The 26,790-nt window shown below is 49.3% G+C and overlaps 1 protein-coding gene across 2 annotated transcripts in view; it reads right to left on the reverse strand.

Annotated features, from left to right (window-relative positions):
• Positions 1-26,790, reverse strand: part of GABBR2 (gamma-aminobutyric acid type B receptor subunit 2) — a 341,289-nt gene that overhangs the window by 70,407 nt on the left and 244,092 nt on the right. For both annotated transcript variants that reach the window (XM_078061504.1, XM_036074158.2), the window contains exons 8-11: positions 25,326-25,386; positions 13,152-13,232; positions 9,594-9,744; positions 6,761-6,893 (exon numbers count right to left, since the gene is read on the reverse strand). In XM_078061504.1, the coding sequence (XP_077917630.1) occupies positions 6,761-6,893; positions 9,594-9,744; positions 13,152-13,232; positions 25,326-25,386 (426 nt within the window). The remainder of the gene's footprint in view (positions 1-6,760; positions 6,894-9,593; positions 9,745-13,151; positions 13,233-25,325; positions 25,387-26,790) is intronic.

Genomic DNA, 26,790 nt, shown 5'->3' on the forward strand with positions numbered 1-26,790 from the left:
GGGACCCCTTCACCACCGAAGGCCCTGGATGGCCCGGGGTAGAGATGGGGTGGGGAGGCCGCCACTGTAAGAGGGGAGCTGCAGCCTCTCCAAGACTCCAGTTGGCCCCAACAGGCCCTGGCAGCCAAAGGGACTGGCTGCCTCCCTCCCCTAGTCTGAACCTGCCAGGCAAGGCCACCGTCAGACACTCCGGGCATCCCCTGGCCCAGGCTCCCAGCCACCTTCCGAAATCACAAAGCACTCTACCATGGCCAGACGGAAAAGCACAGGATCGCAGGCTGAGACAGCCCCCCCAACCACATTATTACATCAGGTTATCTCTCAGCTGCCTCAGAAGGAAATCCCCAAGCAAGAAACATCACAGACATTTATGGCCTTTTAACTCAAAGCATCACTAATTCTTCCTAGACTTGAACTTCCTGGGAGGCCAGATGGGTGTTCTCAGTTTGCCTTTGCCTTTTGAGTCAGAGTCAGAAAATCCTAGCATCCCAGGAGGGCTAGAAGAGGGCGTCCTGCCCCTTAATCCAGTGCCTGCGCCCCCACCACCCCACTCTTCCCAGTTGCTGCCCATCCTGAGATCATTCATACACCTCTTGTGAGCAGCGTGGAGGGCTGAGAGCACGCTTCAGGACCCAGAAACCAACCTTGCCTCCTGTGACGGGGCTGCTCTGCTTCCAGAAATTTCAGGGGGGAGGCCCAGGGAAAAGGTTTCTGATGCTTCCCTTTCTCTTCCATGACCAGTCTCCAAGAGACAAACACGGAAAAAAAGCAGGGTTCTAACCTTGACCTTTGTACTCTGGGTGTGGTCTGGGAGCTTGTTAGAGATGCGGTGTCTCAGGAGCACCCCAGAACTCCTGAGTCAGAATCCGCATTCACCGTGCGCCCCAGGTGATTCACGTGCTCATGGAGGGGCATTTTTTTGTGTGTGTGATCAGAAAAGCTTATTATCAATACCTAATAATAAAGCTGACAGTGAATTAGATAAAAGGTTTTGTTTGTTTTTTTACTACTAATTCATTTCGCATTTATTCTTAAAGCTCCTATGTAAAATACTCCCACACCAAATGAACGTATTATGCACACACAACCTAGATAAGCTCATAACCATGAGACTGCTGCCCAGCATGGTAATGTACATTTACATATTCTCTCTGCAACATGAATTTAATAATATCTGTTATGGATTCTTTAATATCAGCAGGAAGATTCCTTTTCCGTAGCTTTCTGCAAAGGGGTCTGAGATAGGACTCAGTTTGATTTTGAGTAGCACTGTTCAGTTTGCCCTGCACACTGCGCTTCACATAATCTTCTTTGGCATTCAATTCTTTAGTCCAAACACCAAGAAGAAACTTAAGGAACTTGGTAATGATGTCCATGTCCTTATGATCATCGCCTTTTCCTAAAGACTCCCCCAATGCCTCTAACTCTTCAGTGGTGGTGTTTTCTTCATGAACTTTCAAATCATTCTGTGTGTCTTCCTCTCCAGGGTCCTGACCACCCACAAGCTCACTGAGGTACTGCTGGTCGATCTTATCCAAAGCTGCTTTGGACAGGGTGGTGGTTACCCTTGAGGGGGGTGTGGATAGCAACTGGAGGAGGACAGGGACCACTTCCAGGATGCTAGCAGTGGTCTGTTTCCCGGGCAGGATGCTGGATTCACAGCTGAGTTCAGTTTGTGAAAATTCACTAAGTTAGATGCTTATGATATGTGTGTGTGGGGGGGTGTATACTTTAATAAAAAGTTAAAAAAAAAAAAAAGAAGGAATTGGGATTGTCAGCAAGTAGAGGCAGCTGGGAGCTCTACAGCTAAGCCACGCTCCTCTGAGCTGCCGGGAGAGCGGCCGATGCCTGTGGACTTGTGTGGGAGCGCCCCAAGTCCCGCCTGCCTCGTTCTTGCCTGCCTGCCCGAGGCCCCTTTCGGCACTGAGGGCGACAGAGATACAGCAGCTTGGCTTTGACTTAGGGCCTGAGTCTGTCCCTGCCCCAGTTCTAGCAGAGCAAGGCCATGTAAGGCCAGAAGTCCCCACGGATATACCTCCATCCAATCAACCAGCACCAACACCACTTTTCCAGGCTTTTCTTCATCCCGAGTTCACTGTGCTTTATCAGCGTCTCTCTGAGCAGCGTCCATAGGGGGTACCAGTGTACAGATACAATCCCTTCATTCATAATGATAATTGCTAACATTTACTGAATCCTATGGGGAGGCAGGCAGTAAATGCTTTGTGTACACTGTGCTACTGAATCTTCCCAAGCCTATTATTATGCCCATTTTACAGAGGAGTAAAGTTAAGTCACACAGCTGGGAAGTAGTGTAGTTGGGATTTGAACACAAAGCAGTCTGACTGTAATTCTCTTATATGCTAGGTACTCTGAGATGCTTGGGGACGGATCAAAAATGAATGAAGAAATATATGAAAACCCCTGAATTATACACCTTAAAAGAGTGAATTTTATGGTATGTGAATGATATCTCAAGTTTTAAAAATGTGAATGGACAAATTTTGGGGTTGGGATAAATGTTGACTGCATCCCTAAGAATTTGGTGGACCTGTTTCTCGGGTATGAACCAGCTAGCAACAAATATATATATATTTCTTAAAAAAAAAAAAAAAGGAATGAAGTATCTCAGACACCTCTGGAGTCCAGCAGACCTAGTCCCAAACTTCAGTCCTGCCACCTAGCCACGTGTGACAGAGTTTCAGTCTTCTCTCCTGTCAAGTAGGAACAGTGAACTTTGCCTTGTCAGGGGCTTGTGGGGATTAGAAGGGACGTCTCCATGGGGCAGCGGGCTGGGCCTGGTGAATCACAGCGCAGAGTACTGAGTTCCAGGAGGGCACAGGCCTGCGGAGTTGACGTGGCGCTGCTGACTGCCTCCACCCCAGCGATGCCCCGAGAGCCCCTGAGGCTGTCGAGAGTGCTGCTTCTCACCCTTCCGTGCTCATGCTGGGGTTCTGCCTAGGATCCCTCAAGGAAGACATGCGCCTTTTCTCTCCCCCACCCATCTTGCTCCCTCTCTGGGCTGCCAGGGGCAGGGATTCCTGAGCCAGGGCAGCGAGTAAGTTTTGAGCCGGCATTCCCACAGCCCCTGGCATGGGGGCTCTGGCCCACGCCCAGCACTGTCCTCACAGGCAGCTCCCTGCCCACAGGGGCCACGTTGCTATGGTGATCCCACTACCCACACAGTGTCCAGGGAGATAGCATAGTGTAGCTGGAGCTGTTTCCAAGTCTTGCTGAAACCAGGCTGGGAAGATTCCTGAAAGGGTCAGAGGGAATGGGGGGGGGGGGTAGGGGGGATGGGAACTAAGTGTAACTGCTTCCCTAGCAGTAGGTGTGTGTGCGTGTGCGTGCGTGCACGTGCATGCACTCACGCGTGCGAGGGCATGCTCACACATGCCACCACCCCTCGTCCAAGTTATAATGGCCCTCCTGGGCAGAGGGACAGCCCCTAGAGAGGCATAATCTCATGACTGTCATGGGTTTCTTCCTGAGGTGGTGTTCATGGTTTATCACTGTGTTTTGTTTCCACATTGCAAATGAAAAGAAAAAAGAATGGCATTCGCATAGTAGCAGGACAGACTGAACTGTGCCTTCTGTTGCTCCACACCTGAAGCTGGCTTCATGTTCTGCCTTGTCCTTGATCCTATAAAAATAGCCTCTAGGACACAGAGCAGGACACCAGGACTGTAACTGTGACCGGGAGGGAGCCGCCCACCTGCTGCCTCCCGTGCTCTAGGCGCCTGACTGCAATCATCCCAGTGACCCACCATCGTGCACGGGGATTTGTTATGCTCATTTCACAGATGGCGAAACTGAGGCTCAGAGAAGCTAAGTCACTGGCCACAGTCAGGGGCCCCACGTGCAGGGGTGGGAGTCCCACCCAGGCTGTTCAAGATCTGTGCTCACTGAACTAGCTGGCCCTGCTTCTACCTCCTTCTCCCAGCCCGGTGGGTGTTTACCAGCGGGGGGCCCGTTTGGCCCAGAGAGAACAGAATCCAAGGCACCAAGTAAAATAAAGGAGCCAACCCCTCGGGAATAGCAGGTGGAGCACAACCCAAATTGCACACACTGGGGACTGGTATTTAGGCTCTAAATTCAGGAGCTTTCAGTTCTCCTTCCTGAGCGATATGGGGAATTATTAACTAGATGACCCCAGTCCTAACCCATGTGCACATTTGTGCTGACCCAGTTCAGTCCAGAGTAGTTAATCTACGCTTCTTCCCCACAGTCATGAATGTGGGTTCCCCTTTGCAGAGCCTCTGAAACAGCCCTGACTGCAAATAAATGAATCCTCAGGGATAGTGAGAACCGGGACCTAACATCTTCCGAGCCCTCGTGTTCGGAGCTAATGCTCATTTGTAAAGCGCTTTATGATTTATTCATACTGCCTTGCCAGGCTTCCCAGGACAACTTTCCCTCACACAAATGAGTGCGACTCCCAGAACAGAATGTCAGGCTTCATTAGAAGAAAAAAACCCAGGTGTGGGGAATGTCCCTTTTTTTTGCTCCCTAGCTTACATCATCCAGTGTTTGCAGGATTCAGGTCCCAGTCGAGAAAGCACTTTGGCCCCTGAGCAGGGTAAGAAGTCAGGAGGTTCTTCCTGGGAGGACGAGACCCTCTCTGACTAAAACTCAGGCCAGTGGATGCATTCCCAGGGGGGCAGGCTGCGGGTGACCGAAACCAGACAGAGAGGGGCCCCAGGAGCAGCCAGGGTAGGGCTCTGCTCCCTGATTCTTGGCTGGGAGACCGAGGGGGGCCCCTCAGCTCTCAGGGGTGCCATGGAGTCATCAGAGCTGTGGAAAGTACAATTCACCACACTGGCTCCTGATACCATTTTCATTATTGGTGTAATCACGGTCTCCTCAAATTTGGGGGGGGTGTCCCCAGGTGCAGAGGGAAGAAGGAAATCCCCACTCTCCTCGCTTAGCTTCTTCCGGGTGCTTCAGGAACCCCTTCCTGTGGCCTCACCCCTGCCCACAGGAAAGCTGACCTCAGACACACGTGGCATCCATAAAACTGCAAGGGCCCAAAAGTCAAAAGTCATGCTGAACAGAAATGCAGGGGACTTGAATGCGAGGGACCTAAGGGTCTTCACAGCATCCCTAAAATGAGCAAGACCCCCACAAGCCACAGTCATTCTCGTGCCAAAGGGTCACACTTGCGAGGGAACACACCGCTAAACCACACCCACAGGGACTTTGGAGCAGCTCAGCGTACTTCTTCGGACGCTCCCTGTCCTCTAGGGTATCAGGGGCTCCATCACACACTTCTCAAATGGAAACTTTCGGACAGAGTAAGAGATCTGTGGGCATCTCACTTGCTAGGCAATTCACATTGAAGTTACTGGTAACATGAACAATTTCTTGATGCCATGTGAGAGTCAGTCCGATCTAATCATCTGCAGGACTCAGGGGCGCATCGTCACGTACAGCATAAGATCCAGGGGACTCCCCTTCTTTCCATATGCTGTCTCAGCACAGGGACCGGATGCAGCCCCACCAGTGCTAGGTGTGGATGCTGACCTGCCACACGTGGAAGGAAGGGGTCCTCCACTGTTTCTCCCTCGCTGCTAGGGTAAGTGTCCAGTAGTGGGCGACACTGAGACCTGAGATCAGCAAGTATAATCCAAAACAGACTGCTGTGCAAAAAAGGGCCTACATTGCTCTTAATGCCTTACAAGAAAACAGTAACAACAAAAGAGTCGCTTTCAACTAATCTGGCCAACACGGATCCTCTGGCCATCCCTTCTAGCTCTGGTCCTCCAGGCTGGGAATCTGAAGAATGATTGCATTTGGGACAATACAGAGACCCAAATGGCTAACCCAGTTTTGAGAGATCACAGTAGTCAAAGTCCAGAAATAAATCCCAACTGCTCATTCTCATTTTAAATAGCGAGCCAGTGATACTTTCATCTGAGAGTGAGTTCTACACCATTGTTAATTGCTAATGCATAAACTTCTGTTGAAAAAACCCCCACCACCACCACCAAGGAGGCAGCGAATGTTTAAAACACAGTAATTAATGTTCAAAATAGGATTTCTAAAATATAGTTAATAAATTACACTGTCTTGTTCTTCCTTAAGTAAATGCATTCTCAATGGGGGTATATAGTTCCCAAGGGGGCAAACATTGGTTTTTAAATGGGAAAATATTACTCTTTCATGTATAAACTATAGATATACATACAACATATAAACATACAGTATATCTTCAGTATTAAATTTTCATGAGATAATTATAAAAAAAGTCTAAAAAGGCTTCTTAGGGGAGCAATAAGGAAAAAAAATGGGTTGAGAAACACTGCTTAAATAGAAAATAGTGGCTCTGGTTTTTTCTATATGACTCAAAATCACACGCATAGACACCTCTTATCCTATTCTGTAATAGTTCTTGAGATACACGGGCAGATTTATTCCTTCTTACATGGCCCTGACCCTGACCCCAGGTGTGGATCCTTTTCTGGTTGGTAGTTTTCCTCCCTCGCTTTTAAAGGCTACCTGGTCATCCCTTGGGGGACTGTTTTCTAGCGGAGGCCTGTTAAATCCATGATCTTAATTTTGCAGGCAATACTGAAGTCCATTCCGGTCTGAAAGCAACAACATACTGCCTTGTTGGAACTGCATGAATGGCTCATGAATGAGTTGTCTTTTGCCTGTTCACATATTTTCATTCATTTCTGGGTTTGTATCTGCGTTTTTGAGGATGGAAAACCAAAAAAACCTTATATCCTATACCCCAAGAAGATGCAGAATGACTTACGGTGCAAAGTGTTTCAAAGGTCTTTTCAGACACAAAGGATCCATCAAGGCCAAAGAGAAATATCGATGCATAGGAGAGCATCCCTCCAAGGATAATGAGGTTGTTCATATACGGACTGGACATCTTTATCAGCCTGCCAAGAGAAAGACGACAGTTAACAGAAATGTTAATGTTGTTATTCCTCCAGCAAACATTCCCTGAATGCCTGCTAGGTGTATGGTGTTGCCAAGGCTGGAGGAGAGAGAAATGCAAGCCCAGGTTTCCTCCACTCCCCACCACCCACATCCCAGGCTGTGCACCTGCTAGGGGCCGCTTCCCCCTCACTAAAGGACCCTAGAAGCTATATAATGCTACTGGTGGATTTTTCCTCCATCAAGTTCACCTGTCATTTCTCTAGGGGCAGCTTGTAACACCAGCTTCTTCAACCATTCATTTTCAGTTTACACAAACACCTTATTAAGGCAACATGTCTTTTTTTCCTCTGGGGCTGGGAAGATAGGCTAAATATAGAGAATTCTACACTTAAGCTCAGCAGCCTTAAGGGAGGAGGGAGGTGAGGGGGAGAAGGCCACACCACCCTCCACCTTACCAGGTGGGCCTGGCCTAGGAGGTCTATAGGTGAGCACTCAGGGCTGCTCACGAAGTGTGGTCACCAGGTGGTATGTGAGCATTCACTCTGGCTGTCTGAAACCCACCCGGTCTTGTGCACAAAGGGGTCACACCCATGCACAGGAACACCTCCCCTAGGCATTAGGTGATAAAAATGGACAACGCAGTCCCCATCCCCACCCTACCCCTGTCTTCACCAGGCTGCTGCTGGGGGCATTCTTTACACTCCCACACTCTACACGCTTGTCTCTCACCTCCTGCAGGAATTCTGCTTTGGCTCCCAGCTGCCCAGCAAGCCAGGCCTGGCTGAGACCAACGGCTAGCTGGAATTCACCCTCAGAAGTGCCTGGCTACCCCAGCACAATCCACTCGGTCTGTCTTGGGTTTTGAGGCGCCCCCTGGTCCAAGTGCTCTTTTGCAGATTGTAAATATGGTCACTTGTTCCCTGAACATTTTCTCTTGTACTCTGCCATTCTATGAATCCTTTCACATTTAAACAGTGCAATGTGTCCAAGTGGAAGAGAGATAAAAAGCCTGGTGAGCTGGGAGCACGGGGTGGAGCCACCCTACAGAGGCACACCCTTGGCAGGCCACTTGGCCTGGCTGAGTCTCCTCCGGAGTAAGACAGGAGCCCAGATCACGCTGCCCAGGGCAAGTGTGCAGCTCAGAGGACGCTGGATTCCTGGAGGTCCTTCTGCAAACCACGGACCGCTAAGACCCCTTCATCTTTATTACCATGGGAAGCTGGGGAGGGGAGAGGCCAGGAGTTGGGCTGGTTACCTGGAGGAAAAGGACCTTAACAAATAGATAGCATTTAGGGACATAAAAGTGAGGGGAACTTGGAACAACTGTGACATTTATTCTTATTTCTTTCAGATTTTTTAATCTGCAAAGCCAGTCAAAAAATTCACATAGATGCCAGCCTACTGGGAAGAGTAACAGTAATTTTTCACAGGAAGGCCAAAACGGGGTAGTTAAAGAATTAAAGGAGTTTAGTCTCACGATAGGGGCAACTTGCTGTTAAGATAGATATTTTGGAAGCTTGTAGAAAAGGAATCTAATATTAATTGAGGGCTGATTCTGTGCCCAGGCCTCGTCCAAATGCTAATGGGCATGGTCATCAGTTAAGGTTTGTACAGAGTAGGTGAACTTCCTTCAATTTTTTTGTGGCGGTGCATGTGTTAGTGATGTATAGAAAATAAAACAACAAGTGAATAAAACTCCTTTTGTTCTTCAGGAAATAGGTTTGACCTAATCAAAACCAAAAACAACAACAAAGAAATATAGAGCCTCCAAGTTCTGTCTTTGCAAGCGGGAAGAGAAAAAAAGAAAACAACCGTGTTCTCTGTGGAATCAGGCTTGCTCCTGGCTGCCAGGAAGGTCACACAGCGTGGCTTCTGGGCTTGATGTCACCGAGGCTGTGCCCCTGGCGGGCCTGCTCTAAGCCCCTGCTCAGTGGCTCCCCAACAACCCAGGGAGCTGGGTCCAGGGGTTTGCCGTGGGAACCACAGAAGCTGATTGTGCGCGGTAAACACCACCGCTTGGGTGGCGGCCTGTTCTACCCACGGCTGACCGAATTAACTCAGATGGGGAGCTGCTCTCCTCCAGAGAGTGAAGAGCCTGTGTGGTGGAAGAGAAATCAAAGCAGGATACCCAGGGGACCCATTCTGCCACACATAGCAGTGTGGCCTCGGATGGTGGCCTTCCCTCTGTCACTGGGCTTCGGGACTCTCATCTGTGATCCGGTGGAGTTATCTGAGGGTTCCAGTGAGAATGATGGGAGGGAGGAGCTTCTCGGGCTGTAAAGTACTGTCCCGGGGGGTGGAGCCCCTTCCTGAACTCAGTGACTCCCTTGGGCAGAGCTTCCCCACGACGCTGGGGGGTGAAGCCAAGACTTTGGGGGAGCTCCCGCTTCTGTGTTTTCCCTCCTGCACCGTACAAAGTGGAGGAGGCCTAGAGACTCAGACCCTTGGAGTTTATTTAACCCAGTCCTGTGCAACCAGCAGCCCTGCCTCTGTGTGTGTGTGTGTGTGTGTGTGAGAGAGAGAGTACGTACATTACATGGAACATCTAATCACATCCCAGGGACCGAACGACCACTTTAGAAAACTGTCCCAAAAACTTCTGTGCCCCTGGTGCATCGGTCACGTGAAGTCCCTACACTTTATCCATGAGTTTGTCAATCCGGAAAGCATCATCCAAGAGGAGGCTGTGAGTGGCTTACTTCTGATTCCGATTCTTGATGTTGAAGAAGAGAAAAGCGCTGGCCATGATCATCCCCAGGATGGTGAGGGCAGAGAGGATGCTGTAGAGAGGTAGGGAGATCTTTCGGAGCTGCTCCAGGATGATGGTCTTGTCTTTTGGTGGCTCGGATCCTAAAGGCCAAGGAACAGACACCAGCTGAGCCCGGTGCATGGTCAGCCCTCGAGAACACCTTTGCCCGCATGTCTTGCTGTCTGGCACCTGGACACAACCTCTGAGCAGGACACAGCTACTGGGGAAGAGGGCTCCAGTGGTCAGCCAGTCTACCGGCAGGGAGCCTTAGCTAGGACTTATTTCTTTCTCTAAATAGAATCAATAAGGAATTTGTGATGCATTTAACAGCCATTAAAAGACCAGAATTTGATTTGGTCTAATTATCCTGTTGAAAAACCATCCCCATTTGTCCCCAAAGGTAACAGCAGCTCGGAAGGCACAGGGCTGGACGCTGTGAGTGGGTCCCACTGGGTGTCACTGGGGGCGAGGCACCTGGCTTGGGCTCTCAAGGACTCTGCTCTGACACATGATAATGACCACCCTCAACAGGGCAGACACTTTGCCTGTCAGTTCCATGGAGACAGAGATGTCTCTGGGCGTGGGTTTTCTGCCTCAAGGTCATTATGTTATAAAAGCTCTTTCTGGTTTTCCATTTTCATAAGCCTCACTAACTGTGGGAGGCAGAAGCTACTGGCATGCCTCCCCCTCCCTACCGTGCCAGGACTGGACCAAAACTGTGGGGTTGCATTTCTCTATGTGACTGAAGAGCTGTCCCTGCTCACTCTCCACGGGCACCGGGAACCTAGGGGAGCCCTGAGGGCCTCAGAGAAAACTCATCTTTCTGGTCGCTGGCAAAATTGTCTGGATCCAGCCTGGTTTGGGAGGAGGGGTGCAGGGACTCGCCCCACCCCGCCCCACTTCTTACAAATCCCTTTCTTCTCAGCTGCTATTTCAAGTCAGGCTTCTGCTGCGGAACTGTGAAACACTGGGGCTTTTCTCTCTGGTGGGGAAGGCGGGGAGCCCGGGGAGCCCCAGCAGGGGTCATGAGGACCGCACCATGGCTGTACCGTGGGGGCCAGCCTGGGTCACACCTCCGTTCCCAGGGGACAAGCAGAGGATGGGCAGGTGTGGCAGCAGGGATGGAGATCTCTGAATATCTGTGTTTCAAAAACTCTGCTAGCAAGTTCAAATGTGTTTGGAAACATTCAGGGGATAAGAAGAGTTCGAACCATCTAAGCAGGGAAGTTGCCAGGTTCTAAAACAGCTAGGAACCTGCTAGCATGGTTAAATGTAAAGTTTTAAGCAATTCCACGTAAAGGAACATTTTGAAGGAGTGGCTTCAAGGGCCGAAGGTCAGGGCAAAAACAGACACAAGGTAAGTGAAGTAACACCATTTCTTGCTTCCAGAAGTGAAAGCTCTACATCTGAATCTTTTTTCCACCATTCTTCCATTTTTTTCCCCCAACCTCCCACCCCTAAGCGAACCTCTGGCTGTATTACGCTGGCCCAGGTGTCTTCTGGTTTCCAAACACTAGAGCCAACCTGGGGGTGCCCGTGAGTTCCTGGCTGGGAACAAGTCCATCTCTGGGCATTGAGAAAAGAGCTGAGGTTTGGACCAGCAGGTATATGATGATGGTGACCACTCGCTGCTCATGCAGAAATGACGTCAGGAAACTGACCACATCTCCTCTTCCTTACTCTACCTTCCCTCCCCCGAAAATAGTGCCTTCACACACAATACACCTGAACTAAGATGTTTTGGTAATGTTTAAGATGTTTAGCCACTTGGTAATGACTTATCAGAAGCATCCTTAGCAGCCACCCTGAGTTTTCTTTCTTGCTCCTCACCCAATCCGTTCACTCATTATTCATCTATTCTTCACTATTCCTTCATCCATCATTATACCTTCATTCATCATCATTAACGATGACCAGTCATCATTAATAATCACCTTCTACCTGTCAGGCCTGGTGTTGGGCACCAGTGATTCAAAGTCAACCAAGATACAGTCCCTGTCCTCAAGGAACTTATACACTAGCTATGTAAAAAGAAAAAGGCAGTAATAAGCAATCATGTTTACTGAATGCTTACGACGGGCTAAGCACTTTACAGAGATTTTCTCCTTTGAGCCATCCAACAGCCTCACAGGTAGAGAAGATAATTCCCATTTTACCGAGAGGCAACAGTTTTTTAAGAGCTAAGTGACTTTTATAGCTAGTAAGTGGCAAAACTGGCAGGATTTGAACCCAAACCTGCCTAACTGAGTCCTGTGCTCTAACCATTATGCAAACTGCCTCCAAAGACAGGGTCCAGGTGGTGGATAACATCAGGCACAGAGAGGCGTGAGCCTGAAGTGGAGAGAAGAGTGTGGCTCTCCCTGATGGAGTCAGGCAAGGCTACAGAAGGGAGAAGAGCTGGTCTGCAGAAGAGGAATAGCTGGCTGCCCACAGGGAAGACAAGGAGGAAAAGACATTCTGGGCAGAGGACCCAGCAGAGGCAAAGGCACTGTGGTGTCTTGGCATACTTGAGGAACTGTAAGCAGTTTGGTTGGGGAGATCTGAAAGAAGAGGCAGAGAAATGGGAAGGTCTTGGGGTCCGCTACCATGGAGTGAGGACCCTTGTTGAGCAATGGGGATCGTGCAGTGCTCCGAGCAGAGGTGGAGAATTTTCAGCTTAGCATGATGGCCAGGGCGCTTTGGCTGTTGAGGGCAGAATGGACTTGAGGGAATTAATACTGGTTAAGCCCATCTACAACCCACCCACCCATCCATCCATCTATCCATCCACCCATAACTTTATTGACTCACATGCTCATTCATTTATTCACCCACCCAGTCATCCCCTCAGTTGATCAGTCATGTGTTTAGTTTTTCATCAAATATGAACCTTCGACATGTGTCAGACCCTGGCTGGTATTAGGAGTTTAAAGTCAGATAGGATCCAGTCAGGGAGCTCATGGTCTAACAACCTAGAAACTTCCATGCAAAAGACAGTGACTATGGGGAAGGCAGAGACAAACACTGAAAGCCAAGACAAGGGAGCCATTAGCTCAGCTGGGGGCAATCGGGGAAGGCTGCACAGAAGAGTGTCATTTGATTTGGTTCTAGAAGCTGAGGAAGAGTTCTCCTGCAGAAGAAGAGGGAATGATCTTCAGGAAGACCAGCCGGTGGACAGGCTTTATTTCTAACCCAACCAAGTCGTTTCTCCCAGTAGGAGACAGATCTAAATTTAGCTGGGTCACATTTAAACAGAATTACTCCTGGCTATGGACTGGTTTAAATGTAGATGCCTGGGTAAGAGACAGCACGCCATGCAAATTTCAGTGACCTATCCCAGGAGCGGAAAGCCAGCTCCCATGTGAGTGATGGGGACCCTGTGCTCAGTGAGTGTATGTGTTGAGAGGAAAGGAGGTTCCCTCTTCCCCAGGAAGCCAAAGACTCCGAGCTTGACCCCAGCCCTCAGACAGTATCTGACCTTGGGAGCAATTGAGCAGGCCCCCTCCTATGAGAAGCCCACCTGCCTTACCTTGGAACCTGATAGTGTCGTTGATGATCTCCAGCGTGTCAGCCACAGCGTTGTACTCTCCCACCTTCACCTCCCTGCTGTCTGTGGGGAACAAGAGACAGGGGCTGGTTAGATGGAGTCCCGTGCCTGTGGCTGGCTGTTCCTGTCGCAGTTCCTGCACCCCCACAGGCCCTGGCTACATTCTCACAGGCTTTCCTTTGCCCCAGGGCCTTTTCTGGGTAGAATCGCAAAACCTCCGATTGGATCTGGGGTGGGACAGACGCCCTCTTACCCCAGCTCATCCGCTGGTGACCCCCCCCCCCCCCTTTGCTATATGCCTTGTGGATGGAGGCCTACTCCCTTCATAACGGACTCGTCTGTTACCAAGTCCTTCCTGGTCATTGGGCTGAACGGTCTCTGTAACTTTCCCCTGGTCTCTGGCTCTGTCATCTAGGACCACACAGACCGCTTCGGCTCCCTCTGCTCCAGGACAGCCCTGGAGACTTGAAGACACAGACAGATCATCCCCCTGGTGCCAGCCCCCAACCTCACCTTACAGAATATCATTTCTAATTCAGCCCTCTCCAGGTTCCTCCTTGGGCCACGCCACACAATGTCACTGTGTCTGAGAGTGTAGACTCAAGGACTGACCAACATACTTCTTTAGGCACGATCTGGTCAGCAGCAAGTACAGGGGATTATCCCCTCCTTCATTTTGCACATTATATTTCTATTAATGCATTCTGAGGTGGAATTAGTATTAGTGAAGCCGGACGTGCTCATGGATCATGAGAGTGGTGAGGGTGGAGATGTCCTTGGGTCTGGAGACAGGGGAGAGGTCTGGGCTGGGGAGAAAGTTGGGGCCATCAGCATGTGAACTGGGAGTTGGAGCAGGGGGCAGGGAGGAGATCCCTTGGGACAGTGCCAAAGAGCAGAGAGGACCAAGGGCAGAATCCTGGGGAGTGCCAACCTCTCGGCTGGGCGGGGGGGTTGGGCACGGCAAGGATGCTGCAAGGAGACTGGGAAGGACTGGCCAGGGTGCCGGGAGCAGGGTGGCAGGAGAGAGTGGGCATCATGGGAGCCAAGGAAAGGGACAATTTCACAATGAAGCTGGCTAGCAGTGTCAGATGTCACCGAGAGACTAGAACAACAAGCCCCTTGAGCAAGGGGTTAATGGATTTGGTGTGTGGGGGGACTGGTGACCACAGACAAAGCAGGTCTGGGGAAGCAGGACCAAAGGCAAAGGTTGTGGAACTAGAGGGTGAAGGCCCCAGGGCTGAACAGGCTTTGCCAGGGCTGGGGAGTGGGCGGGGAGAACCACTGAGGAGTCACCAAGCCTGGACAGTGTGCCTGGACCTGTGCTAGGAACTTTCTGTGCCTTTTCTTGTTCGGTTCTCACAGCTGCAGCTGGTGGTTTCGGTCCCACCGCACAGATGAGGAAACTGAGCTCGGCAGCTTGTGCCTTTGCCGCCACCCCACCGATTCTAAGAGTAGAGCCCGGCCTCGAACTCGGGATGTTTCCCACAGACCATGCTCTTTGCTGACATGGGGCTGCCTCGATGGGATCCCTGAGTGGTGACAGTTCCTGCCAAGCTGCCCCCTCCGTGTAGTAACTGCAGAGAGGCACGCCCACGTGCCCACCCGCAGGGCAAGCGGGTCCCCAGAGCTGCAGATGCTGGGCCTCCAAATGCCCGGAGGTTATCAAGTGACACGGCTGCGGGAACTCCGAATGTGCACCCAAAGGACCTGCCGGCCGGCTGGGGCTCTGGCTCTCAGGGAATTTCTTTGCAGAAATGCAGACGCGCTGCTTGTCCCTTATAAACATTCGGGAAGAGGAACAGGGAATCCCATAGGCCACACTTCTGCCTGTGTTCTTTTGACTGTGGGGCGGAAAACAGGGTTGTCAAAGTCACTTCCTTCCCACTACAGTGGTCTTCCTGCCCCTGTGCAGGTGGCTGTCGCCTGCCTGGGTCACAGCTCCTAAATGTCACATTAACAGACTCTGCTGGGAGCTCCAGCATCCCTGCTCTGGCCTTTTGAAGTCTTCAGCCCCAATCAGCTCCTGCCGCTCAGAGGAGGAAGCCCTGATTTATTTATCTGGTGTGGGGAGGCAGCTCATGAAATATGCAGGCTGATTGGAACAAATCACCAGGAGCCGGGAAGTGATGTGGCTGGCGCCCCACCGCACCCTCAGCCACACAGCCTGCCCCCCCGACTGACATACCCTGATGGACTGTCCCATGGCACCAAGAGGAACTGCTGACTGGCTGGGGCGCACATACTTGGCTTCCCAAGACAGCTATCATTACCAGAATCTCTCCCTGGGGTATTGCTTGGGGGCTCACAGGTGTGTCACGTGTTCTTGCATTGAAGGCTCTTGGCAAACCATGAACTGGGCATGATTTGCCCCCATCTGTAGATGAGGGAGAAGCCTCACAGAAGTTAAGTGAACGCTCAGAGCCACGTGCTGGGCAGTGACCAAGTGGGCACTTGAACTGGGCTCCCCTAGCTCTGAACTCAGACCACTTTCACCAGCCATGCTGAGCAGAGTTGTTGGTCACTCAGCCCACATTTATGGAGGGCCTACTGCATGCCAGGCCCAGCCTCAGGTACTTCCTGATAAAGAATTCCTCAAAAGCATCAGTGTGGGTGGTGAAAGATGAGGTTCTGTCCTCACCCTTGACCAAGGTGGCCTTGGACATCTGGGTGCTGAGGCATGCTTGTGCTAAATCCCTTAATCACTCATTCATTCATTCATTCATTCATTCATTCATTCAACAAACATTGACTGGGTGCCTATTATCTGCCAGGCTTGGGGCTGGAGATACAAAGATTAAAAAAAAAAATTCATAATCTTTGACATTATAGTTTAGAGACTCACCCAGCCCCACCAGGCAGGTAAAATTATTCTCATCTGCAGATACTATTTCCCTCCAGCCTGCCCTTTGTTAGCAGGTGGCTGTAGCTGGAAAATGGGAACTTTCAAAATGGCCATGAGGATTAAAGAGGAAAATACAGGCAGTTTCTGGCTTACAGCCTAACTCACAGTAAGTGTTCAATAAATTGTAGTTTGCCTCGTGATAAAAGTAACTGAGCCATTTGCTAGGTCCCCAAATACTCCCTAGGTTTTTTTAATGCCATGGTTCCCCATAATGGTCCCTCTGCTTGGAAGGCGGCTTTCCCCTCCCTCTACCAACATGGCCCAACCCTACACCCACCTCTTCCAGGAAGCCTTCTCTGAGTACGTAGCTCCCCTCTGAGCACCTCAGTTGCTGTGGGCTGAGGGCATGCGTGACAGCTCCTGGTGTTGGAGCTATGACCTAGGTGTGCCCAAGCCTCATGATTCCTATCAGCCGGTTAGTTCCTGAGTGGGCCTTGAAGCCTTGCATCTGGCATCCTTAGGTAGCATCGAGTCTCATCCCCTGTCCTCTACCCAGGACCCCTCCCGGGTCTGCAGGTGGAAGGATGGTGCCCTCTGTGTTCTTCCATGGCCCAGCTGGTGGCCCAGCTGGTGGTGACCATGATAGGCACCCAGCACTCTCAATGTTTAACTCTTGGGTTCCTTGCTAACTCACAAACAGCGTTAACCACCCAATGGATACAGACTGGGCCTTGCAGACTGTGGATCAGGGGACAGGCTAGAAAGACCCACCAGGGGGTGGGGGTGGATGAAGGAATTGAGCAGAGGGCTGCCGTCCTGCCCCACAACTCTGCCGCAGCTTGCCACTGACTCACTGTGTGGCCCTGGACAGACTGTCTCTTTCTCGGCCTGAGTTTCTCCATCGGCAAACTGCACAGCAGGGCTTCCAATGGTTCCCAGCCCCGGCCGGGCGTTAGTATCACCTGGGAACTGCTGGAAAATACATACGTCTGAGTCCTAATATGGACCCATTATATTAGAACCTCTGGGGGGCTGAGGGGTGGGTTCTGGGTGGCAGTATTTTTAAAAGTCCCCTAAGTCGATCCTAACACACAGTCAGAGTTGAGTACCACTAGATTTGACTGAAGGCCCTTTAATGCCGACAGTTTCTGTGCTAAGAGCCTAAAAATAGTATGGAACAAGAGAGCCCCTCTCCCGAAGAACAATGCTGCTTCCTCGTTGTGGGGCAAAAAGAAGTGTTCTCTTTAAAAAACCCATTCTTTATTTCAAATTTTAGATTTGGATGATACGTAAAGGAAATAGGTCCTATTGGTGAAAATTAGGCTGCCAAAAAAAGTCCAGTCTGAAAATATTCACTGGCTGTGGGCCTGAGAGCATCCACGAGATGGCTGGGAGACAGCTTCCGTCAGTGATTCTACCTCCTTCTGGGACCGCAACCCCTAGGCGGGAGAGCCAGTTACAGGGTCTCTTGCGTTAGCTGGGTTCTACTCCCCTCACCCCTAACTGTCCATTAGTCCTCAATTGGCTCTAGATCCGAATGGAGGGAGGTATATGTGTTCTTTAAAGTTTAATGGTTACAAACACACACACCCAATGTATGACTCCAAGGTCTAAAACACAGGATGGCCTCGACTCAACAAAAATAAAATAAAAAATGCTGTAAGTTATTCCATTCTAGACCCTCCTAACAAAATCCCAGACGCAGGGAGAAGAGCGAGCTCTGGCTGGTAGACAGGACCCTCGGAGCTAGTCTTGGCTTTGCCGTCACTTCAGTGAGGAGCCCCCAGGAAGTCCTGGCCTCTGCCTGGGTCTTGCTAAAGCGAGTGGGCTGGGTGGGGAGATCTCTGTGGCCTCCACCTCTTGCTCGATGATTCTGCAATTGCTTTGAAAACCTGCCTCACAGGTCCTGCCTATGCCTGGGGGCCACACATCACATGGACTCCTGCTCCTGGTGGTTCTTCGGAGGTGGGAACATGGCGATCACGGGCTTTGATTCTGCTCTTCTCCAGATGGCCAGCCCTTCCTCAGGAGTGATCCCCAGTCTGGTCACTGCCTGTGGACAGGCCCTAGAGGGTGACTCTCCTGTCACTGGGTGAGGAGCAGAGCTGAGCAGCACCTCTCAGCAGCATTCCTTGGCCTGAATCCTGCACACACTCTTCTCTGTGTTCATAAACAATATGCCACTGCCACATTTGTAACAAATTAACGTCACTGACCTTTGTTTGGAAATTTTTAACAGGCCGGGTGGACACTGGCCAAATGGCTTGGGAATACGATAACCCTGCTAAGGGCAGATTTGTCTATTGACTTAGGTTAACTGGGCCAGGGGCAAAAGCTAAGTATCTGGGGTTACCCAGGACATATATAAACACAACAGGTTATTTGCACCTAGAGCACCTTTTGTCTCCGCTTCTCAGCTAACTTCCCACTGGCCCTTCAGAATCCCAAACTCAGGGATAGGAAAGAAAACTCAGATGCTTCCTCTCCCAGGCAGCCTTCCTAGAATCTGCCAGGTGGAGGCAAGTGCCCCTCCTCTGAACGCCCTTACCACGTATCACACCCACTTGAGGTCCTATGTCTGTGCTCCCCCCACCCCCAGCCAGGAGCTCTCTGACGGCAGGGGCTGCATCTTACCCAGCTTGGCACCCCCTGTGCCCAGTCAGGAGCTGGCATGCAGGTGCCAGAAAATGACTCTTAGGACACTTAAAAAGCCCAAACCATGGAGTGGCAGGGGGAGAAAGGAATTTATCCACATCAAAATTAAGAACTTCTGTTCAACAAGGACTTTAAGTCTATAGACAAGTGACTGAATGGGAGATGGTATTTGCAAAGCCTAAAGGTAAAAGGGGACTAATATTTAGCGTACATAAGGAACGCTAGCAAATCAATAAGAAAAAGACAGTACCCTCAAAATAAAAGTGGTCGAAGGATCAGAAAGATCAACAAATGGCTGACGAGCACAGGAAGAAATGTCCAAACCTCATTAGTGGTCGGAGAAATGGTATTTAAGACTACAGTATGATATTACTTTATGCCTTTAGCCTGGCAAACAACGAATGAGCGGGGGACTGGCAAGTGTTGGTGGGAGGAGGGACACAGGAACCCCCATGCTGGTGGCAGTGGAGACAGGTGTGGGCACTGAAAGAGCCATCTGGGATCTTAGGCATGTTCAGTGTTCACACATCTTCCCATCCAACAGTTCTGCTCCTAAAGAAACGCCCAGTTGGGTTCAGAAGGGGACATGTACAAGGACACTCATTATTTCTATGGGTAGGGAGTTGCAGGTGGCCTGGGTATCTGTCACTGGCAGAGTGGATGGGTAAAGCATGATCAGCACAAGGCATGGCTCAGATGTACACACAGGAACATGGAAGCATCTCCAAAAAACAAAGCGCTGAGTGGGGAGGGAAAAAAATAGAGAAAGAAATAGAAGATACATAATCCAGTTGCACAGACAGAAATAAAAATATATGCCTACGAAAGAGCAATCCATATTTTGTAAGGACATACCAACACAATATGTGCATTAAACACTTAGAGTGTTTGCCTTTCCCTGCGGGATGAGAGCAAATGCTTGAAATAGGCCACAGACAAACAAGCGAGAAGCAAGATGGTACTTTTCTCAAGAAATTCTGGTGGGGCCGTGGATCTGGAGTTATGGTCATGAGTGCCCAGGAGAGGAGCAGGAAGCCCACGGTTGCCATGGTCCTTCTCTGTGCTAGTCACTGAACCGTTCATAGCTTCATGTCATGGAATTCTCACCATCCCTCAAGGCTAAGAAAATGATCCCCTTTAATTTTACTATTTTAAACTGAATGCTGAAATGATGGCTTTAGAGAGATCAAGCCACAGGACCTAGTTAGTAAGGAAGAGACATGTCTGCTTCAAGGCTCATTTACATGCGAGGGGATGAGTTCTCCATCACTGGAGGCATTCAAGGAGAGGTAATGCTGCAAGAGAGAGTCACGGCTCCCTTCAGCATGGAGAGTCTATGGCTCAATGAAACACAAGGTCTGCTAAATAATTCTTTTTCAGGCTACCTTCCTTGGACTCTCTGAAACATAAGTCTTGGATCATGAAGGCTCAGAAGTGTCAGGGTCAGGCTCCCAGCCTCAAAGAGCCCACATACATGTGTGTCATCCCATTTCTGCTGACCCACAACCCTGCCAGGGTCTCTTGCGTTTCAGCGGCCCATGTCTCCACTCTTAATTATATCAAGTCGAGTGGCAACTGGACTACCTGGCCTTTCTAGACCTTTGTCTAGGTGAAGGGAGCTACAATACATGCCTTGACAGAAGGAAAAGGACATTAAAAACCGGCCTCAAGCATCTCAAACTAGAGTCAAACTAGCTCCGAAAGTTTTCTAGTCAGTTCTGGGAAATCATCTTCCTGCTTTTATAGACCCTGGCACTGGGCCAGAAAAATTATGAAGCCCCCAGGGGGCAGGGACTGTATCTTATTCAACTTGGCTTCCCTCAGAGGACTTGGTAAAGCGCCTGGCAGATGCTCAGGAAATGTGCACTGAATAGAACAGTATCTGTTACCCCAAAGACCAAACGGTAATTAATGTCTGCAAATGGGGAGGACAAGCCTACATTTCACTAGGTACCTTCTGAACGACAATCATGCTGTTGGGAGTGATGCAAGACCCCGTGCCTTCAAATCAGGTGCTGAAATAGAAAAGTCCGAAGTCTGAGCCCTTTACGTTGCACAGAAGCCGTGTGAAATTCGAGCACATTATCGCTCACCAAGACTCTGACAAACAGGCCTAATGAAGGCAGGGCCGGCGAGCGGGCGAGCGCGCAGATGCTGAGAGCTCCCGAAGAACAGCACAAACAAGGCTCTAATCATGGCTTCACTCAACTTCCTTCCCTGCTGCAGATTCTGAACCATGTTTAGACTTCGGCAGGAACATGGATTCTTTCTTCTCTTGAGGGAAGAAAGAAGCCAATTCCCTGGCATTCATGCTCACATACACGTGGTTTAAAGGGAGTCAGCACCGGCATGGGCAGGGGGAGGGCAGCTGAATGTGGAGTCAGAAGGGGTTTAGGCCTTGGCCCTCCTGCACCCAACGTGTGTGGCCAGCAGGATGCTAATGCCGGCTTCTGACCACAGGTGCGTCATTCAGAATTGCACCTGAGACAAGAGTAGGAGGACACGGAATTGACTTGGGAGGTGGTCTTGCGGCACACTGAAGAAGTGTGGGGAGGTGAGACAGGAAAGGGAAGGGAGCCAGTCTGGGGGCATTCATGAGCAGGTTTCTGGGTGGGCAACTGAGGCACAATTCCATTAGGGACCCCTGGAGACAGAGTAGAATATACCTTGCAGTTGCCCCACCCAAGAGGAAGGATGCTGGGTGGTTTATCCTCTGCTTCTCTCTCCTCCCTGGCACAAGGTGTCCCTGGAAGCACCAATTCCCTGACATATGGCCTACTCCTTGCATAGGGTGAGGGGTGCAGGTGCTTTTCATGAGGCATTTGTTCTGGAATTGTGGATGCTCTGGGAGTATGGATGTGTCACTGACGGCATCTGCCACCTACCATCTACATTGTCCTGCTGGGAATTAAAAGCTACGAAAACAATGGATCGTGGATCACCACATCAAAAACCAATGATGTATTGTATGGTGACTAACATAACATAATAAAATTAAAAAAAAAAAAGCTTTGGGAACCCCTGAAAACAACGTAAATGGAGGGAAGCTGGGAGTGAAGAAGGTCATTCTTAGGGATCTGAAGCCCTCCTTGGATTAAAAATGCCTCGGTCTCAAGAGGGGCCAGGGGGCTAACCCTGGCACATTATTTTAGAACAGTTCTGTTTACAAGATACATGGTTTCTCCAGCCTGAAACAACAATGGCCACCATCTTGAATTAGCTTCCGCTCACATTCTGTTGTCAAGGCTAACTGCTGTTTGCCAGACAAGTCACCAGAAACCACAAATAAATGAAGATGTTCTTAAATTTCTACAAGTCCTATCACCAACGAATCCAGTAAACATTACCAAGAGCTGGCCAGGAGCCAGGCATCATGTCAGTAATGTGACGCGCTTCCCAGCCTTGAGAAGCCATAGAGCAAAATCTCATTTGGCCCTTTCGCCAGCCCCAGGAGTTGGGCAGGGCTGGCTTTAGTGTCACCCCATTTTCCAGAGGATTAAGCTGAGGCTTAGGGAGATGAAGTAACTTGCCCAGGGTTACACTGCTGCTGAGTTTCAGAGTAAGGACTTGAACCCAGGTCTTTTGCCTCCGGGTTAAATCAATAAACTTACACTGGGGGCCTACTGAGCACCAGGTGTTTGTGCTACCCTACAGCCTTGGAATCAAAAAGTGCAGGGCCATGGCTTCTTGGCTCCCCTTTTAGTCTTCTTCCCAAAGCTACCTCCCATTTCCAACTCATTTGTGTTTTAGTTTTGCAAAGGAATTAACGGAGCCTCCGATGCAATGCTTCCTCTATGGTAGGTAAAAGGGTTCAGAAGGCCCTGCACAAATAAAGAGCTGAAAGAGCATCGTGTGAGGTCTTCAGAGGAAGGGTGGGATGGGCCAGCTTCCAAGATCAGGTTAGTGAGCTTTGAGACAGCCTGGGTGTGAGTCTCGAAGCAGCCCCTGCAAAGGGAGCCTCCACCACCGGGGCTGACTGTCAGCGAGCCAGCTCTGCTGTGAGCCCTGCTGTTCCCTGTCCCCTCTAAAGATGAGGCAGGAGGTGAGGGAGACACAAGCAGACAGGGAGAGAGGTGGTGTGAAGGACATGGCAGAAAACAACATGGGGCTCTATTTAGAAGCCTTTTTGAAAAGCCCATGGCATGAGGCAATTCTCAGGGTAAATCCTGGAAAGTCCCAGAAAACAGAGTCCGGGCCAGCCCAGGGAAGCATGGGCCCAGAGAAGGGAAGGAATGAACTCACCATCCCATGGTGAGTCAGGGTCTCCCCCAGGAAAGTCCCTTCCCCTGTCTGGGCCTCAGTTTCCATTCTGTGGAACGAGATGATAACCAGCACCCTCCCAGGTTGGGCAACCTGCTCAATAATTCAGCGCCGCTCCATCCTGGCAGACAACGCACCTCTGAGACCCTCTATATTTGGAAAACTAACTCTTGTGAGGACACGAACATGCCCCCAGCATTCTAGTGGCTCATTTTAGTCCCGAAATAACACAGAATCCCTCTGTCAACAGGATCAATGTTTGTTTTAAAAACATATAAAGAGAAGCATGTGCAGGTTCAGCTCTGATGTTCACTAAAAACTGGGCACAGATGTGGTGAAGGGAAAACACTCAGGTGTAGGTGTGCTTGTGAGCACAAGGGGAAAGCTGAGGTCCCATCTTAGCTCTGCCACTAACCAGCTTGTGTCCCGGGGCAGGGGGGAACACCTCCTTCCCCTGGGCCCCAGGATCATCTCTTAGACCCTGCCGTATCTGACATCCTACATATGGCTAAGTGTGGGGAACAGCTATAAAGGGCAGGCAGACATAAAGGCACCTGGGGGTTCCAACACACCAAGAGAATCTGGATTTGTTTCAGAAAAGTGTCATAATTTTTTTGACACAGTGCTAATCATAATTGCTGCTACTTGCTGAGCAAGAAATATATGCACATATTTCTATGTGTTATCGAGTTCTTTCCACATTCCGAGAAGGTAGGTAGGATTATATTCCTATTTCACAGATGAGGACTTCACACAGGTGAAGTTACTTGCCTAATGTGCTACATCAACTTGAGCTAAGGTAGGTCAGACCCACTCTGAACTATTGTTTGCTCCATTGCTTTCCTTATAAATGCCCAAAACTGGTCACTGGAGTTGGTGTCTAATCCTAACATATGAAAAAAAAGGCAATAAAATTGGCACGCGCTTGTAGCTGTGATCGGCCAATCAATATTTTATAAAATATTCTCCTAGAATGATATAATTTGAGAACTGGAAATGTGACAAGAGAATTTAGTTACAATCACTCAAAAAAAAAAAGAGTAAGTATCTTTGCCAAGATGCTTACTTGGTTCAACCAATGAAGAAACAAGACTTAACAAATGGGAAAATAATTACATTTGCCGAAAATTACATCTTTCGTGCATGCCAGAGAGCTGACATGTGTTTCAATTACCTGCCACGGGAAGACGAATGGGTAAATCTACAAGATTGCATTACTGAGCCACAGTACCGAACACCTCTCCTCATTGAGCTAAATCCAGTGGGATTTGTCTGAATGAACCCGAATAACTCGATTTCATTTCTTGCTTTCCCCTGGATGACTTTGGGATCTGATGCAAAGTCACTGCTCTTGTTCCTGGATTTTTCCAGAAACATCCAGATGCTGAAAAACACTGCAGTGAAGAACGGTGCATCTCGTGGTTTTGGCTAACGACCCTGCTGATGACCGTACCAGGCTGCGTGGAGGTGTCTACCTGGAGGAAAGCCCAGCCCCGCTTCTCACAGATGCCCTGTGGGCTCTGACAAGCCCCTGCCCCTCTCCAGGCCTCTACTTCCACCTTGTCACTTGAGGAAAGTGGTGTGGAAGGTTTCTGAGCCCCTTCCAACATGGACACCAGGAAAGTCCAAAAAGCGACCTGGTTTCTTAGAATAAAAATTAAGGACCTGTTACAAGCACGTGGGGGATGATTATGGGTTAAAAGAGATTAAAGAGAAATAGCAACCAGCCATTGTGTGGATTCTCCCACAAATTGTAAAGACATTTTGGAGATAATCAGAGGATCAACACAGACTAGAAATGAAAGGATATTAAGAATCATTGTTAAATGTTTTAGGTAGGATAATAGTATCATGGCTATGTTTTGAAAAGTCCTTATCTAGTAGGAATGCATACTGCAGTATTTATAGATTGAAATGAGATAATGTCTGGGAGCTGCTTTAAACATTATAGCAAAAAAAAAAAGGGTGCAGTGGGTGAGTAAAGATAAAGCAAGATTGGCAAAATGTTGATGATGGTTGAAGCCAGGTGATGGGTACATGGGGTTTATTATGTGGTCCTCTCAACTTTGGGGTCTGTTTGGAAATTTCTATCATCAAAAACAAAAATAATGCAAGCTTTTTCAGAATACTGGAGGGGATTGAACCCCCACCCCCATACTTCCATGAGCCTCTCAGAGTCACGTGGGGAGACTGAATAGCCTGAGAAGTCATGCAGTTGAGAAAAATATTCTAAATAAGTTGAAACTAATGTTTTCACAGAGAAGTGTTTTCTATTGACTCTGCTTTCTCTTATCTGGAACATCATACTTTCATTTCTTTTGATGTATTTTATTGCAGAAACACAACATCCCCGAATATAGAATTCATCAACTAGAAAGAATAAGCACCAGAAAGCCTACCTTGAAATTGAGTAAATTTAATGGTCCCCATTCTCTCCCCATTCCGGAACACAACTTGACCCTAAAAACAAAACAACACAAACAAGAACAAAAGAGAAATGCCATATTAGCTCAAACACTACTGATCTCAACTGCAATTCGTAAGTGGTACAATGTGATTACTAATATTGGAAAAAAAAAAGATTCCCGTGGGGCTGCAGATGCAAAATTAAACTAACTGTTTTAAAACTGGTTGTGACTTTACCTGGTTAACTGGAGGAGAACAAAATCAATAACAGAACTAACACATGTGAATTAAAGCTGAGCTATGTGTCATCATTACCACTGTGATCATCCATGAAACCCCCACGTATCCTGTGTTATCCTGGGACAAGGTCTTCCAGGGTGCTAGAAAGACGGAGGCAGAGATGAGGCCCACGGGGCCTGGCCCTGACTCTGCTCCTGGTCCTCAGCCATTGAGATGCGTGGCTCTGCTGAGGCTGTTTGGCGTGAGAACCAGAAGGGGGCTGGAGGTCAGTTAGTACTTCTTATTAAGGACAGAGAATGTTTTTGTAAGTTCTTCCTGAGTGGTGACATCAGCCCCAATTATAAATGGGCTACGGGGCAGCACAAAATGAAGGTTCTCGAGCCAGCGAGACCTGTGTGTCACAGGCAGCTGAGCATCCCTCGTTAGGGGCCCCGGGGCTCCAGACAGCATCATCTGCAGCATCTGCCTTGCTGGCTGATACCGGGCTTCCTTATGCTGCGCTAAATAAATCGGGAACATAAAGAGGGGGTGGGATCTCTCCTTGCTAATACACGACCCATCAAAATTCTGTAACCGTGCCAGGAAATCGACACGTTATATCAATGAATCTTTTTGACAAGCTCGAGTGGAAAGGGGGATGATCCTCATTTTACAGATCAAGAAACTGAGACCAAGAGAGGTTATGCGCTCTGTATTAGGTCCTGTAGGTGAGGCTGCTGGGAGTCAGATCCAAGTTTGATTTTAATGCCCAGGCCATTTCACTACAGCATGTTGCTCCTCAGCCAGAAATAAATTCCTTCCTCTCTTTCCATTACCGTGCAATTAGGAAAAGCAATGGTCTTAAAGGGACACTGCTTTACTCTCACTATGCTCTCACGTCATCAGGTCATAGCATAGACGATACTTTGGATCCCACTCAATGCTCGGGACAAAGTGCCAAGAAGTATCTTCCCTAGGTGGAAACCCAAAGTCTGAGGCCCTGCGGCTTCTCGAACAAAGAGAATCACTCAACCTGATCTCAGAACGAGAAACACCTTCGAAGGCCACTTTGACACCTCTTTGAAATCCTGTAGACAGCTGCAAGTACTATCAGTTTGAAAGTAATGGCCAGCAAATTCCATATTATTCAAGTGACGGCACGCAATTCCCGGGATGTGAAAACACTTCAGTGTAAGGTGAGATGGACGCTGTGATTTGATTTCTAGGGATGATTGAAAA

The sequence above is a fragment of the Halichoerus grypus genome, chromosome 14 (assembly GCF_964656455.1).
Source record: "Halichoerus grypus chromosome 14, mHalGry1.hap1.1, whole genome shotgun sequence".
Classification (NCBI taxonomy): Eukaryota; Metazoa; Chordata; class Mammalia; order Carnivora; family Phocidae; genus Halichoerus; species Halichoerus grypus.